The sequence below is a fragment of the Puntigrus tetrazona genome, chromosome 13, assembly GCF_018831695.1.
Source record: "Puntigrus tetrazona isolate hp1 chromosome 13, ASM1883169v1, whole genome shotgun sequence".
Classification (NCBI taxonomy): domain Eukaryota; kingdom Metazoa; phylum Chordata; class Actinopteri; order Cypriniformes; family Cyprinidae; genus Puntigrus; species Puntigrus tetrazona.
The window spans coordinates 11,577,399-11,593,392 of NC_056711.1; the positions used below are offsets into that span (position 1 = coordinate 11,577,399).

At 36.6% G+C, this 15,994-nt stretch overlaps 1 protein-coding gene across 1 annotated transcript; it reads left to right on the top strand.

Moving 5' to 3' along the window:
- The first annotated feature begins 263 nt into the window (after positions 1-263).
- Positions 264-15,202, top strand: lrrc9 (leucine rich repeat containing 9). Its single transcript, XM_043254959.1, has 33 exons — positions 264-1,074; positions 1,326-1,387; positions 1,497-1,715; positions 1,845-1,985; positions 2,079-2,142; positions 2,259-2,329; positions 3,690-3,872; positions 3,953-4,108; positions 4,313-4,473; positions 4,568-4,699; positions 4,788-4,967; positions 5,416-5,533; positions 5,625-5,760; positions 6,188-6,337; positions 6,432-6,556; positions 6,649-6,852; positions 6,929-7,048; positions 7,339-7,530; positions 7,683-7,808; positions 7,880-8,014; positions 8,243-8,420; positions 8,551-8,771; positions 8,933-9,055; positions 9,262-9,392; positions 9,493-9,601; positions 9,760-9,896; positions 10,226-10,359; positions 11,404-11,621; positions 13,533-13,601; positions 13,861-13,986; positions 14,072-14,201; positions 14,291-14,447; positions 15,004-15,202. The coding sequence occupies exons 2-33, from the start codon at positions 1,331-1,333 to the stop codon at positions 15,050-15,052; spliced, it is 4,452 nt and encodes a 1,483-aa protein (XP_043110894.1). The 5' UTR covers positions 264-1,074; positions 1,326-1,330; the 3' UTR covers positions 15,053-15,202.
- The last annotated feature ends 792 nt before the right edge of the window (positions 15,203-15,994 follow it).

Sequence of the window (15,994 nt, forward strand, 5' to 3'; positions counted from 1 at the left end):
CGGTTGGCACGGATTTAGGACGGAGAGCGACATTCCGGTTAGAGGACGGTCCGTGTGTCACGGGCGTGGTTCTAGCTACCTCATCACAGTTCACATAACACGCACGCTACATTTAAGCTTTTTTATATACGCTTAATAATACAGTCGGCGATGAATGAAACCGTCTTCGTACGGACTTTTCCATGATTCTTGCGGACAGAAATGACTGAATTCGCTTAATTTGAGCGCGATCATTTTGATTAGCCGTTGTTAAATATATTTCTATATTGTTTGTGATTATTTTAATATTTTATATTTTGAATGAGCTGTTTGTCGATATTCATCCCCTACCCGGTTCGTTACTAATACCCAGTTTAGTTTTGCATGAATTGAGTAAATTGTATGTTATTTTATTTTATTTCTTTAGAATGATTAGTTGATTTATTTCTAAATGCTCCACCCCTTACCATTGGTTACTGTGTTGTGTTGTGAGGTTTGGGGGGTGAAAAAGATGTTTTCTGTCTCTAATCGTCAATTTAATTTCGAATGGGTAGGCTATTATTATTATGATACTGTTTAGTTTCCTTTTGTAATTATGCCTGCACGCTAACGTAAATTATTATTTTGCATAAATAAATAAAATGTCTTTTTTTAAAAATAATTTTATTTTGTGCAATAAAGCTTTTTTCTAGTAAAAATATTTGAACACTGAGCAATTCTGAAGTCGCCATGCTTCGAGAGGCTGGTGGATGATCCGGCGTTTAGCGCCATCTTCTGGCGGACAACGACACATTCCAACAGGGCTTCCTTAGTACCGACGGGCCACGCTTCCTTAGCAACGGTCTGGTGTAAACATTGCAGTAAGCAAAATAAAAAGGAAAATCACTACAAGTGCGGCTCGATAATGGGGGGTTGATATGTTTTCGCTGTTGAAACGTAAGTTTACGCTGAACAGGCGTCGTGCAGCCGTTGAACTTTATGGTGGAGAAAAGGAAAACTGATCTGTTGTAGAGTCAAATCATGCAATGTGAAGGAATTTGACTTGGTCACCTCATCTGCTGGGCTCTGACTATACAACTGGACATACGCAAACAGGTGAGGGCAGATAAGTGGTAGTAAAAATAGGGATTAGTCTGTTTTTTTTTGTGAGGTAAATTTCAAAGCATATGTAAAAATGTGTGTTTGCAGCATTGCAACAATTGTAATATTTTTTCATTGTTAAACATTAGCTAAAAATAGTAACATTTGATTAATGACTACAGTTGTAGAGAATTAGTGTCTATGTTTACATTTTTTAAAATTTGTTGAATGTCCATTAGCCTTTGAAAAAAATACTGTTTTTAAAGGGATCATGACGCAGAATGAAAAGCAGAAACTAACTGGAGACGAGGAAATTATAAAAGAGCTGGTGAGTTTCCTTTTTTCCCCCTCAACTGAATGAACTTAATGTGCAATTTGCTCTTGTAGTGGTTTTCTAATCTGAGCCACATGTGTTGGTCTGGTTTGTGTGTCCTCAGTGTGTTTCTAATGGACTCTGCTATGAGAAGGTGTGTCAGGAGGGGAGTGGTGAGATGGTTCTGGAGATGTTTTTCTCTGGGTTCCCGCGCATGGTGGGTCTCTCTCTTTTTCCTAGATTGTCCAGTCTCACTATCGTAGGCCAGAGCATCAGCTCAGTCCAGGGCCTGGAGCACTGCCCACTACTCAAAGAATTATGGGTAGTGGAGTGCAAACTGAATGTAAGTTACTGAAAACATTTGTTCATTTCAAATGCTTATTTTCTTTGACCGATTTGCTTTGATTAAGATGGAAATTAGCAAAGGAATCTAGCTGATTTTGAGCTGTCTGGTATTGTGTGTGTTTTGTAGGAAATCTCTGGCCTGCATAACTGTGTGCATCTGCAGAAATTATTTCTGTATGACAACAACATCCAGAAGATTACAAATGTAGAGATGTTGGTCAACCTTCACATCCTTTGGCTTAATAAGAACCAGATCTCTGTCATCCAGGTACTCTACCTGAGATACTGAGATAAGATAAAATAAATTTTAAATAATATTATATTTGTGTCTATATCTCTCTTTTTAAACCTTGTTTTACAGGGACTGAATTCACTTGTAAACCTTAAGGAGTTGAATCTTGCAGATAATGCTATTGAGACTCTTGGTAGGTCCAATGTATCCACATTTTTGCAATTTTAACATTTTATTTTTGTATTATGAGACATAGATGTTTAGAAGCTGCGACTGGATGCTCTAATATTCAACATGCTTATTTTTAAGGTCATTGTCTGGATTCCAACTTCGCTCTCCAAAATCTAAACCTCTCAGGGAACAAAATCAGTTCCTTCAAGGTATGAGAAATATAGCATTATTTTACCTGCTATTTTAATAATTTATCATAGCAGAGAAATTTCATAAATAAGGCATCAATCGTATTGAATTTAATAGTTTTTGCTTCAAATTGTATTCAATAGTTTTCATTATGAGTGTGTGTAATTTACATTTTACAGCAAAATGTCCAACTATTGTTGATTCAGACTTACTAATGAAATTGTTTAACTAACAAATAGGAAACCTTAAAAGCCATAGAGAAATGGTGAAAGAACCAATAACGTATTAGTCTTCCGGTTTTGATGTCATGACTGCAGCACTTTTTAGACAATGTTATTTTTTTACCTCCAAAATTCATTTAATGGGACCACAACCTAAGTGTTAAACTTAGAAGCATAGCTACTTTCTCACCGCTTACATGGATGGTGCCTAAAATCATGTTTTCTCTTATTAGATTGTTGATTGCCCTTTGTGTAGAGCCCATTTTGTTTGTGTGATTGTGTCCAAGATTACCGGGTAATAATTTCCTTCTGGCCTTCACACCATTATTTCTGCAGGCCTGTGTCTACATGCCATTATTGCATCCTCCCTCTCCTGTTCACTATAGATCTGATTACTGTTATTTCTGTGCATGCTCTGTACTTTCCCAATTCCCTCAGTCAGACCTGATCATTTTAGGAATTGCACGATTCAGGTTTTTGCTTTTCAGTATTTATCATTATCGTAATGTGGCATCTCTGCCCAAGCAGTTTTCGTTTTCTCTCCTTTACGAAAGGAAAAAGAGATACTTTTTCAATAACATAGATAAATATTTTCATTTTCGAGTGGTGTGGAGCCTGAATGGGGTGCACATCTCTAAATGGGGGCCTTTGTTATTTTGTGTGAGTCGAGTGATTGAAAGGTCCTCTTTCTCACTTCGCCACTCTTTGTGTTTAACACACACACACACACACACACACACACACACACACACAGAATCATGACACAAGCCGATATGTGCTTGTGTATTGCTTTTTGTGCTGTTCATCTGTGGGCTCATTGTTCAGTTGAACTGTCTTCAGTCTCACATGTGAGGCTCTTTTCTCTAATGGGAAACTAATGCACTTCCTTTTAATGTTGTAGCAAAATGTTTCATTTGTGTAGGAGGAAGTTATTTATTTATTCTGCAAAAATAACAAAATATTACAAACAAAATATCAGTAACATATCAGCGTTTATAGTGTAAACGAATATACTATAAATGTGGGCAATTGTAATAGTGATGCTTGACCAAATAATTTCAGAATGACTATCTTTGGTTTTGTTTAATATTTGTACAAAATTATTTACAATTATTATGAACAGTTTTGATCTGTGAAAGATCCCTTGTCTACCTTATAGGAATTGACCCATCTGGCTCGGCTGCCCCGACTACGGCACCTAAGTCTGAAGGACCCTCAATCCGTTCCAAACCCACTGTGTTCGCTTTATAATTACTACATACATGTCCTATATCACATGCCACACCTGCAGCGCCTAGACACATATGACATATCCAGCAAACATCTCAAAGACACTGCAGAGGTGAGAAAATCTTTATTTCATGCATCTGAGAGTGTGTCTTTTGTGTTTGACAATGATGGGAATGTGTGGTTGTGCATCAGTCCACAGTGCTTAAGAAAATGATGTATTACACCATGCGGGTACGTTGTGCACAAAGACAGTTTGATGAACTCAAAGCTAAGCTCAGGCAGCAGAGGAAAAACCAGATACAACTACCAGAGGAAAAAATACATGTGCTAACACACATGCTCAGAAATGTGAGTATATACAGTTTGTATACACAGGGGTTTTTTGCATCAAAATGGTGGAATATTTACAGAATACAGAGTTTTCGCAATTTATTCTTTTAAAATGATTTATACATTAATTTTAAAAAGGCTAGATTATTCCATATTCATCTTCTGGGGACAAATTTAACAAATTAGTTTGTGCCCTAAAACACATTAACTCTCTGTGAGCAGATGGAGTGTGAGCTGTCCCATGTACAATCTGTTGGTAAGAAGTCAGGAGAACCTGAGCTGACCTCTGACTTTTGTAAAGAGCACAGTCATGAGCTAAAACTGCAGCACAAACTGGAAGCTCTTAAAGGCAGACTGAAGTTCTGGGAACGGCGCCTGCAGGAGTGAGTGTGCACTTTTATATACATACCTTTTGTGAATGATTAATATTGTGTCTTACGTACATACATTGCATACATTACATGTTTTTTGGCTTAGGGTAGAAGCATGTCACCAGCATAATTTGGCTTTGGCCTCAGATAGAAGGGATATGATGGTGCACTGTCTGCTGTTGGAGCTGGAAACCGTGGGGAACATTCGCTTCGAGGAGGGAAACACCGGCGAACCTTGGTACCACATGTGTGCGAGCAAGATCTTTCATACAGATACACAACATGCAGGGTTATTTATCTATACTGTTCTCCGCTTCCTCTCTCAGGTTCACATCATGTTTTGATCTATTGCTTTCCCGTTTCTGTGCATGGGATTATAAACCTCACCACATCACTGGCATTAAGATCAATCGAATCATCCGTATCCATAACCGAGCTCTGCGGCAACGCTTCCAGGACAAAGTACACTCTCTGCTCTGCAGACAGGAACCTTCACCCTTCTCACAGTGAGTCAGTCAAACACTTGTTGTGTCTCACAGAGCCTTTTGAATATAGTCTACTTTGCATCTTATTTTGGCGAAAAAAATGCACTTAGATAGGAAGAAGCAGTCTGACTTCCATGCAAAACACATGTTCGGTTTCTTTTTGTTTTTATCATTCTTTATAAACAGATAAATCTGGCATTAATAACAGGAAAAGAGACAACACAGATTATAAATACAGAATATTACAGATAAATACAGATTAATGTAAGCATGATTTTTGTCCCATGCATTAGGTATTAGCATCACGTTCTTTACATTATATTTATGACTAGAGAGACTCTGATTCTAATAATAGAGGTTAGTTGATAGTCTTTCTTTTATATTCACAAATCAATAATAGATACTGGAATAATTGAAGAGAATGTCTGTATATGCAGTATATTACCATGTATGTGTGTTTGTGTGACAGAAACTATAAACGCTGCATGGAGTATCTGTTCTACCTGCCCGATCCAGAACATTCCTGTGAAAGTGATGAGATACTTCCAATCCTAGAAAACGGGTTTAAAACTGCTGATGCATATAAGGTACAAAACCCATAAAAGTTTGGTGAGGACTGGTTATGAGTTTTTAATGGACCCATCATTTTGTACATGAATGTGTCTTTCTTACCTTCAGGCTTTAGGCAGAGAGAGTGCCATCCCGCTCTCTAACAGTGTGAGCGTGTCTGATCGACTGAGAATGACATTTATGCAGAAGAAGAGTTGCTCAACATCAGGAAGTAGCCCTGGAGACATTCTTCCCTTCAGACATGGTCTGTATTCACTCAGAACCTTTAAATTAATTTGAATGTACTGTCTGTCATTTCTAGACTACTACTGGCTCCAAACATTAATTCAAAAATAAATATTTATGGACAGTTTTTTTGTATTAATTGCTCAAAATTAAAATATGATCAAAAAATTATTAAAAATTTAACAATGTAAAATATTATTACAATATAAATAGCTTCTTGCTTTTTTTAAAATGTAGTTTATTCCTGTAATGGCAAAGCTGAGTTAATATGCTGATTTGATGCTCAAGAGACATGTTTTTAGTTTATCAGTGTTAAAAATGGATGTGTTGCTAAATATTTTGGTGGAGACCATAATACATTTATTATGACTCTGTGAATAGGACTCACAAAATAACTTCTTTTTTTTATATAATTTAGCTTTTTCTGCATTTTTGTATATTTGTAGGTCAGTTGGTGATTTCTAAAGTGTTCCTGGGCCGCAGTGCTGCAGTTAAGGAGGGTCTCCCAATAGACTGTGATCATTACCCTAAAGCAAACTCTGTCTACCTCAGTACCTGCTCTAAAGAGCAAAAGCACACAGCACAAACAGCACCTGGTGAATTATAGTGTGTGAACCCATCAGAGAAAAATGTCTTCAGGGCAGTGGTGATCAAAGCAGTAATGTGTGTGTATCTGTCTTTGTTCATCAGACATGCTGTGTCCCTCCAGCTTGCCGGACAGCTGTGACTGTAGACAGCAGCAGAAACTGTGGTACATATTTGACAATGAAATGGTGCTCCCAGAGTACCTTGTAGACTTTGAATATGTGACACAGGTATATGTGTTTAACATACTCCATTCTGTTAATCTCATATCAGATAATAGTAATGAGTAATCAAATCATCATCTTATGAAATCTTCCTTTAGGACACATCTCAGCCTTCTCCAGACTCCTCGTCTAGTTCTCACTCATCCCTGGCTGATGCCCCATCTGTGTCCCGAGCTGAGCTAGACCTGGATGAGAAGGCATTAAATATGGAACCCATCCTAAAGCCTCTCCCCAAGCTGCTTAGTCTAGATGAGAAATCCATACTGACAGTGGCCAGAGCAAACGTCCTCAGTCAGATCACAGTGAGACCTACAATATTTGACGTCCACAAACCCACATCTCTGTGATTATTTTATTGACTTATTTCTTGTCATGCAGGTGCTGAATCTACATGGCAACAGTCTGAATAAACTACCTGAGATTTCTCGACTCACAGCTCTGAAGCAGCTGACCCTCAGCTTCAACGAGTTTACTCATCTGGACGATATTTCACATATGGTAATGAGATCATTTTATTCATTCATAACCTTCTTTTAAACATGACAGTAGCACAAACGTAAAAAAATTGTCAAAAGGCAAAACTCACCCTATTTACTCTTTTAATATAAATTATTGGTCTTTGTTCTCGCTAAAAGGTATAGTATTTTTGGTCTAATATATATTGGTCACCCGTCATTAAAAACACTTTTAATGATTTAACCAATTAAATTAATTGCTGTCATTGAATATGTATTTATGACATGTGACTGCTTTGTCTCTTATTGTCTCTCTGTCTTTCAATCCATTAGCCAAACCTGGAGTACCTGGATGTTAGTTTTAACCATATTTCTTCTCTGGAGGGTTTGCGTGGGCTTGGCCAACTTATAGAACTGGATGTCCGCTGGAATCAGTTGACTCGAATAAGGGATGACATAAATGTTTTGCGTAAACATGCCCCTGCCCTGCTTCGTCTGGACACACGGCACAATCCTTGGCACAGGGTAAAGTTACCTTACATGATTGAGTTTCATATTAGACAATAGAAATGTAAAGCATTGTGACAAAAAGATTGAGCAAGGTTGTTATATGCACTTCTCTTTAAAAGTTTAGAGTCAGTAAGATTAAAATGAAATAATACTATTTAATTTTGCAGAATGAGTGTGTGCGTATGGTGGTTCTTGGTCGGCTAAAGACTCTCACTTATTTGGATGATGCTTTCGTGATGGAGGAAGAAGCAGCTGCTGCCGTTCAAGTGGCTGCTCGATCTAGAATCAACCAGGTATGAATAATCTGAACATTATACTCAATGGTTGTGTTCACGTTTGACCTGGAACATGTGTGTGTTTGCAGGCATCTTTGATGGCCCACTCTCGGACTGACAGCGAACGTCCCCGCAGTCTGAGCTTGCTCTCTTCTGCTCACCTGCTCACCCAGATCAGCCCGTCTCCATGGAGACACTCGCAAGAGTCAGGCTGGACCACCAAAGTATGACATATAAACTCACATTTTCTCACACAAACAACATTTAAACCTTCACTCACCCTTGTCATTTCTGCATTTGTTCTATGAAATACAAAAAAGATATCTTGCAGTTTTTGTTTATGTAATATTTCCCAAATTTGCATAAAAATAGGCGAATGGAAACATAGCTAATGATAACATTATCTGGTACAGCCGTATCTTTAACTGATATACTTTGCCCTGTGGTGTCAGATCACAGCCCTGAATCTTGATGGTCTGCGGTTGACCCGGCTCAGTAATCTTGACCGACTGGTGAGTCTACGCTGGGCTTCTTTTGACAATAACGAATTAACTCGAATTGAGGGTCTGGAACACTGTACCCTACTGGAGGAACTTTCCCTTAATAACAACAGCATCAGCAAACTGGAAGGTAGTACTACTTCTTTCTCGCTCTTTTTTCCAATGTGTCAATTTAATGTAAAATCAGGGCCAAAGCTGTGTAATATAACTTCATTAGTTTCTGTGTTCATTGCTGCTCTTATTTGTTTGGTGTGTGGCAGGTTTGTGTGCGATGCATCGTCTGACTCGTCTGAGCATTAACAGCAACCACTTACAGTGTTTAGATGGGGATGTTTTGGACCAGCTACCCAACCTTCACTTCCTGTCTGTAGAAAGCAACATCATCTCATCTCTGCATGGGCTTCAAAGGTCACGGTCCTTATTCGAGCTGTATGTCGGCAATAATGACATCAGCACTACCAGAGACATATACCACTTAAAGGTAAGGATATTTTATAGATCTGAATATCATTTTGTGCAATTTATGATTTTTAAGCATTAATTCAAAGCGCCTGTTAATGAAAATGCTTGTAAAGTGCTGTAGGGTAATGTTAAAGTGAATAAAGTATGGTGGCAGTGGTGATGTAGTGTCTTTTTTTTCAGGCACTGTCTAGTTTAATTATTCTGGATCTGTACGGGAACCCACTTGTAAACAAACTGGAGAACTACAGGATCTACATGGTTTTCCATCTGCCTTTACTCAAAGCACTGGATGGAGTAGCTGTGGTAAATATAACCGATGCTTATGTATGTAAGGTGTTTGTTTTCATATGTATGCTGTTGTTTAAAAGTTATACAGAAATTAGTACATTTATTCATCTGTGCTTTTCCATGCAACGAAAGTGAAAGGGACTGTTGGCAGAATTTTAATTTATGGGTGAACCATTTAGGTTATTTAAGTTTTAAAATACAAATGTGTCTGTGCTATGTAGGAAACGTGTGAATCAGAAACTGCTAAGGACGTGTTTGGAGGGCGGCTCAATGCAGATATGGTGGCTGAGAAGCTGGGCCATACCAACTACAGAGACCTGTCAGAACTCAACCTCCAGTCCAGCTCAGTCAGGTTCACATTAACTCTCACTTCTATCCCGCAATCAGAATTAAACCAACCCAGCAAAACTGGATAGGTTGCTTCACTATTTCTGTTTTACTGTGTGTTGTAGAATGGTGGATCTCGCTCCTGCTGATTTGTTCAGTAATTTACACAGTATTAATCTAGATCACAATAACCTCACCTCATTCAGCGGTCTCATCTTCCTGCCTAACGTTAAGGTAAGTATGAGTTTAGGACTGAATGTAAATACAACATGTATGTCTGTCTTTGTCTATGTTACTGGTTATTTATGCTAACATAATAAACTAATGTCCACTATGTACACATGCATGTATGTATACTATGTATGCTTTTGTTTGTGCATGTGGTCTTGCAGGTGTTGTCTCTGAACTATAACCACATTGAATCAATTTTACCACGTCAAAAAGCTCAAAGTCACATGAACAACAAGCAGATTCTCTATCATAAAGTCAGTTCCAGTGGATATGGGCAGCAGAACAGCAGGCCCAGCAGGTGCTCAGACACACACACACAAACAACATCACTCTGTTATGATCTGTTGGGGTGTTAAACTGTAGTTTCTTGTCTAACCACTAGGGAGCATCACAATTACATATAAAGAGATTCTCAGACAATGAGTGTGTTTCATAGTCATAGGCTGCAAAATTGTGCGAGTAAAAGCTACATTTATTAACAAATTGTATGTACAGTAGTACACACGCTAGTAATGTCGTAAACTGTACTCTTCTGGATGACACACACCTCTACACGTGCCTCTCATTTATTTTTTCTGACTTTTCCTTAAAATTGGCTTTTCCTCTCTTCCTTCTTTTTGTGTGTAGAGAGGGATTAACTGATAACCTGGAGCCTCTGATGTCCAGTTTGGAGGTTTTACATTTAGGTTATAATGGTATATCCAACTTGATCAATCTACAGATCAGCCGACTCACTAACCTCAGAGCGCTGTTCCTACAAGGTATGTACAACCAAAGTCCCTTTAATGCAAGTCATGTCTCTCATCTGTGAAAAGCCTCTCGGGCATGCCAGCACAGCTCCTATCTTTTGAATGGGGAACCATCAAATTATTCAAAACTTAGCCAAGCTTATAGTGAAATTTTATATTTAAAAAGAAACAATGCAATCAGACTGGCTCAGACTGGTTCACAAACGTAGAATGTGCATGAACACAAAAGTGTCGGGATTTATTGCATAGACCAACCATATACAAACCAGAATGCAAACATGAAAATGCATATCAATTCAACCACCTACCCTCCTACATGTTTTTTGTAATATTGGTGTTGTTTTATTTTTGTACTTTTTTCTTATCCAATATTTTGAGGAGATACTGTCTTCCTCTCCTCCCCGTAAGAAAACTGTTTGTTAAAGCTGTTCGTTACTGTCTGCAACAGTGTTACGTTTGACAGCAAATTTTAATTTAGTTTTAGTCATAGTCTGAATTGGAATTTCGTTTTATTCATGTTTTAGTCGTCTGAATTGTTTTTAGTTTTAGTCTAGTTTTAGTCGACTACATCTACAGTAAAATTCTCTGTTCATTCGCCGTTCAAGAGTACGCATCTAACCTCATTCTGAATGAATCTTATCCCAAAGCGTCCCTCCCTAACATTTTAGTCTCGTTTTTATTTGTTGACGATAATTATTCATCAAATGAATACTGCAAACATATCCTCACTAAAATATACAGAAAATATTTATGTTTCAAATAAATGCTGTTTTTTCAATGTTGTATTTATTAAAGAATCCTGAAAAAAAAACGTTTCACAAATATATTAAGCAGAACAACACTTTGATAATAATAAATGTTTCTTGAACACTGAACCAACATATTAAAATGATTTCTGAAGGATCACGTGACACCGAAGCTGAAATATAAGCTTTGCCATCACATGAATAAATTACAGCCTGTAATTGTAACGCAGCCTGGGTGAGAATATTCTTTTAAAAACATGAAATATTCTTTAATATTATCTCCCCTAAGTGCCTTGTCTTTTTCTCTAAGGGAATGATATCAGTCAGGTAGATGGATTGGATGGTTTGCAGAGACTACGTGAGTTGGTTCTGGATCGAAATCGAATTAAATCTTTGAGTGAGAACTCATTCTGTGGACAGGGAGTTCTGCTGGATTTGCACCTGGCAGAGAATCGCATCCGTGAACTGAACCACCTTCAGCCTCTCACTGAGCTCCGGAGACTGTTCTTAGACATGAACAAAATACTGGTACACAATAACACCTACACAAAATACACAAAAACCTTCCAAAAATACGGCTACACAAAGTTTTATCCTTGACTGTAAAGCTCCTCAAAGGACAAAAACTGTGACTTTTCCAAGCTTCTTGTGGGAAAAACACTATCATTTGTTATATACTGGAAATAGCGGGAAACTATCCCTTTAATTTATCATTTAACCAGTTGTAAATCACCTCACTAATAATGAAAACGTGGTATGAGTCATGGCATATTTCAACAGTAAATATAATACAAGCAGTTTGCTTCACATTCATTAGTTAAACAGACAGGTCTTTCGGATATAGTTAATGTTACAATGGGTATAATTGACCATATTAACAGGATATATTTAAGTGTTGCAGGTCAGGGTATATATAGAATCTACCGAGTAACATAGAAATGCAGTTACTCTCAACCCCACTGAGAGCGTGTGTAAATTTGAGTACTTGAGGTTGCTTTTATTATTCACCCCTCCATTCTCATCTGTCTGTAGCTGCAGTTTTACTGTAATTACTAAATTACAGTAATTCAGTCACTTAGTTTGTTTGTATTAGTGTTGTTAGTCCCTGTGAGAGCTCAGCCTTTTGCCTGCCCCTGAATATAGAGTAATTACAGACAGCCATTACTGCACCAGCACAGCAGCCCAAGGGGACAATTAAGCAGTATTTACATTGATTGAAGGTCAGAGGTGTGTGTATATCTCTGTGTGTGTGTTCTTGAGGCTCACTGATCTTTTTGATTCACCTCCTCATTCCGTCATCTTTGTGGAAATCATGACATGTTAACAAAAACCTTTAATTTAATGTTTCTTGTGTCCTGCCCATTTTTAAATCTTTAAATTGTTTTAATAATTTTTAAATTAATAATTTTTTTACTTGTTTATTTCCCACTTAATATGCCTGTTTATTTAATGAATACAGTTTGAATACAGTAAACATAGGAATTAACATGACAAAAACAACTGTTGTAATATTTGAAAGAAAGATACTGATATATTATAGTAAAATATCCTCAAATCATTTAGACTCTATTGGAAGGTGGCTTGAGGATGCAAAAGGTCTTTAAGCAAATATTGCTCATGTTCAAGTTGCAATAAGCTTAAGTTAAACAAAAAAAAAAAAGGAAAAATGGAACATTTTTGCCCACAAAATTTCATGCAAAGATATATTAAATAATTAGATATATAACACATATTTGCTGATGACAAAATTATGACTAAAGGGAGAAATCTAGTTTAAAATGCATGTACCACATTCTTAGAAATGTAACTATTGTATTCATATTGTTTTTTTACTTTTATTTCTTTATTTGATTATTTTTTTTTGTGTAAGCATCAAGCAAAAAGTACAGAATATTAATAATATACAAATATTAATGATGAATATAATTACATTTTCTGTGTGTTGTTCCAATTGACTTTTTCTAAAATCCACAGGAATTATATAATGTTACAAAAGATTACAATTTCAAAGAAATGCTTTCTTTTTAATATTCAGTTCATCAAGCGATACTGAAAATAAAAGTCTCATGGTTTTCACTTTCCACAAAATTGTTTTTATCATTAACAGTTTTCAACACTGATAATATTATAAAGTGTTTCTTCATCAAAGATTGGAGACTTTACCATCCTATAAATTAATTGCATTTAAAAAAAAAGAAGAAGAAGAAACAATTATTTAAACAATTATTTTAAATTATTAAAATTTTCAGAATATTAATGTTTTACAGTATTTTTGATTAAACAGATGTAGCCTTGGTGTTTATGAGAGATCTACTGCTGTGTATATATATTAAAAAAAACATTCAATAGTCAATGTTTTTCTTTTTTGTAGATATCTAAATGCAGTATGTATATCAAAGCTTATTTATGACCTAATATATCTTTTTTTGTGTGTTACAGGACATTTCAGAGCTGGAGAAACTGGAGGTGGTTCCTTCCCTCACGGAACTGTCTGTAGTGGGCAACCCAGTGAGACACACACACACACACACACACACACACACACACACACACACACACACACAGTGTACTGGTGTAGATAAAGAGAAACTGACCTTAGCTCAACTACAAATTATCCATGATTACAGACAAATCCTTGCACACACACATACACTCACTCTCTGTTTCTAAATAAATACAGTATGTTCTGCCCTCTTTAACTGGCTAAATATATCTTTAATTATACATAATATTCTCCACTACGGTATACCAAGTATGTGTTTTGCAGGTGGCTCGGCGATCAATGCACAGACCAGCAGTGGTACTGCATCTGTCTACACTGCAGGTTCTGGATGGCATGACAGTCACCCTGGAAGAAAGAACCAAAGCAGAGCTTTTAAATAATGAAGCACAGGTATCTCACACTTACTATCCAGATCAAATGAATGGATCAGATACAACTTATACTGCAGAGTCAATTACCTTGTGCATGTGTGTAGGGTTCTAGCTCAGGTGGTGAAGTGACTTTACCCGGTTTGGTACCATTGGTGACCCGACCGGCTCCTTTAAGAGGGGCAGGAATCCACTCACTACCTGATCAGCAAGACGACACACATGATACCAGCAGATGTACGTATACATACAGTACAGACACACACCGGATGTGTGTATTAAACACACATATTACATTTAAAATATAATATAATATGTGTTTTTAGATAAGAAACAGAAAGCAGTCATCTCTCTCTTGCGTGGAGTTCAGAGTGACTTTAACTTCAGGCAGATCAGAGGGTCTTCTAGCCACTACATGACAGCATTGCAGCAAACGGGATACAGAGTTCTCTCCACTTTCCCTAACGCTGAGTCTGAGACCAGGTCTGTACACACACACGCACACACACACACACACATATAGGTACACATTAATGTATTAATGTGATGTTGAAGGATAGAAAGTATTAACCCATAGAGAGTTAAAAAGCTATTAATGTTATAGCATTGATCTAAAATTTGACTTTGCTCACACAGGGTATAATAACTTCCAGAAACAATTTTTTTATTATATGAATTATTTTATATAATTATTTTAATTATATAAATTGATTATCTTAGTTTTTGAGCTGAACATTGCCTTTGTTTTTAAGTGAACATTGCCAAAATTACCCGCCAATAGTGATTTTTCACTTAAAAATGTAAATGCAATTTTAAACTGAGAAGCTTAAATCAATGGGACCTATGAGTAGTCAGATCCAAAAAGAAACACAAAACCACAAAATCGAAAAGAAAACAAGTTGACAGTAAGATTCAATTGTATGCTTTACAAGCCATTTTTAAAATGTTTGGTCATTTTTGACTGTGAACACCAGATTAGATCATGGATTTTCAGCCCAGCATAAGGGGTAATCTTGATTTTATTTTATTTTTTCCACAGGTACCAGTGTCACAATGTACCCAGACCTCCTCCACCTCCTCCTCTGTAATGCAAAGTCATAGACACACTGTGTGTGTCATTCATTTCAGCTTCGCTCTTGTGTGTTGTTTTTCATCTTTGGATCTTATAGGACTTAATTTGACCATTTATTTTTTTTGGAATTGTGTCAGTATCAAAGATATTAAATTTATATTTTCTATTCAAGTCTTTGAGTGGTGTTTTTGTCTTTGTCTGTGCAAAATTCTCACTCTTTTTTTATGTTTGTGATATGTGTGACTGAAATATAAAAGTACATACAAAACATTTGTCAAAAACATTTTTCTTAAACTCAAATGCAGTTGCAAAACTTGTCCATAGAGGGGTCCCAGTGGCCTGGTTTGGATTTATATTTATTCTTAGCCTAAGTGGATAAAATACAGACAAAATATTACATTACTAAAAAAAAAACATTCTCAATTTTACTTAATAATTATAAATTATTATTATTGCTGTTATTTGTTTTAATGTGTTCTATCGAGAATAATAATTTGTTTTTAGTGTTGTTTGTTGTTGTTGTTAGTATTATACATAATTGTACAGGCATAATATCATTTTTATAGAATGATGTAATTTGTATATTTGTCCTTTAATCTTATGGAAACCCATTTTGTACTTAGTTATAATGCGCACGTACAAATGAACTATTGCCAGCTTTGCATTTCTGTGTCTGTTTCTTTTTAAGGCAAACACATTTCACACGGTTCAGAGCTTTTCTCTAAGAAATAAAAGCCCACTCTGGGGTGGAATAGTTCTCGTTACAGCTACGGCAAACAGTGATTTGTGTCAGACTGTGACACTGAAAAGAGAGCAGAGGTTTTAGTCTGATGTGTTTATTTTCAGTGGGCTGTATTATGAGCGCAGTTTAGCGGCACAGCTGAAAATCCAATGTCTGGAGAAATTCAAAGGCAATCACACACATAATGTGTTCAGTAAAAACCTGTTATCACAGCTC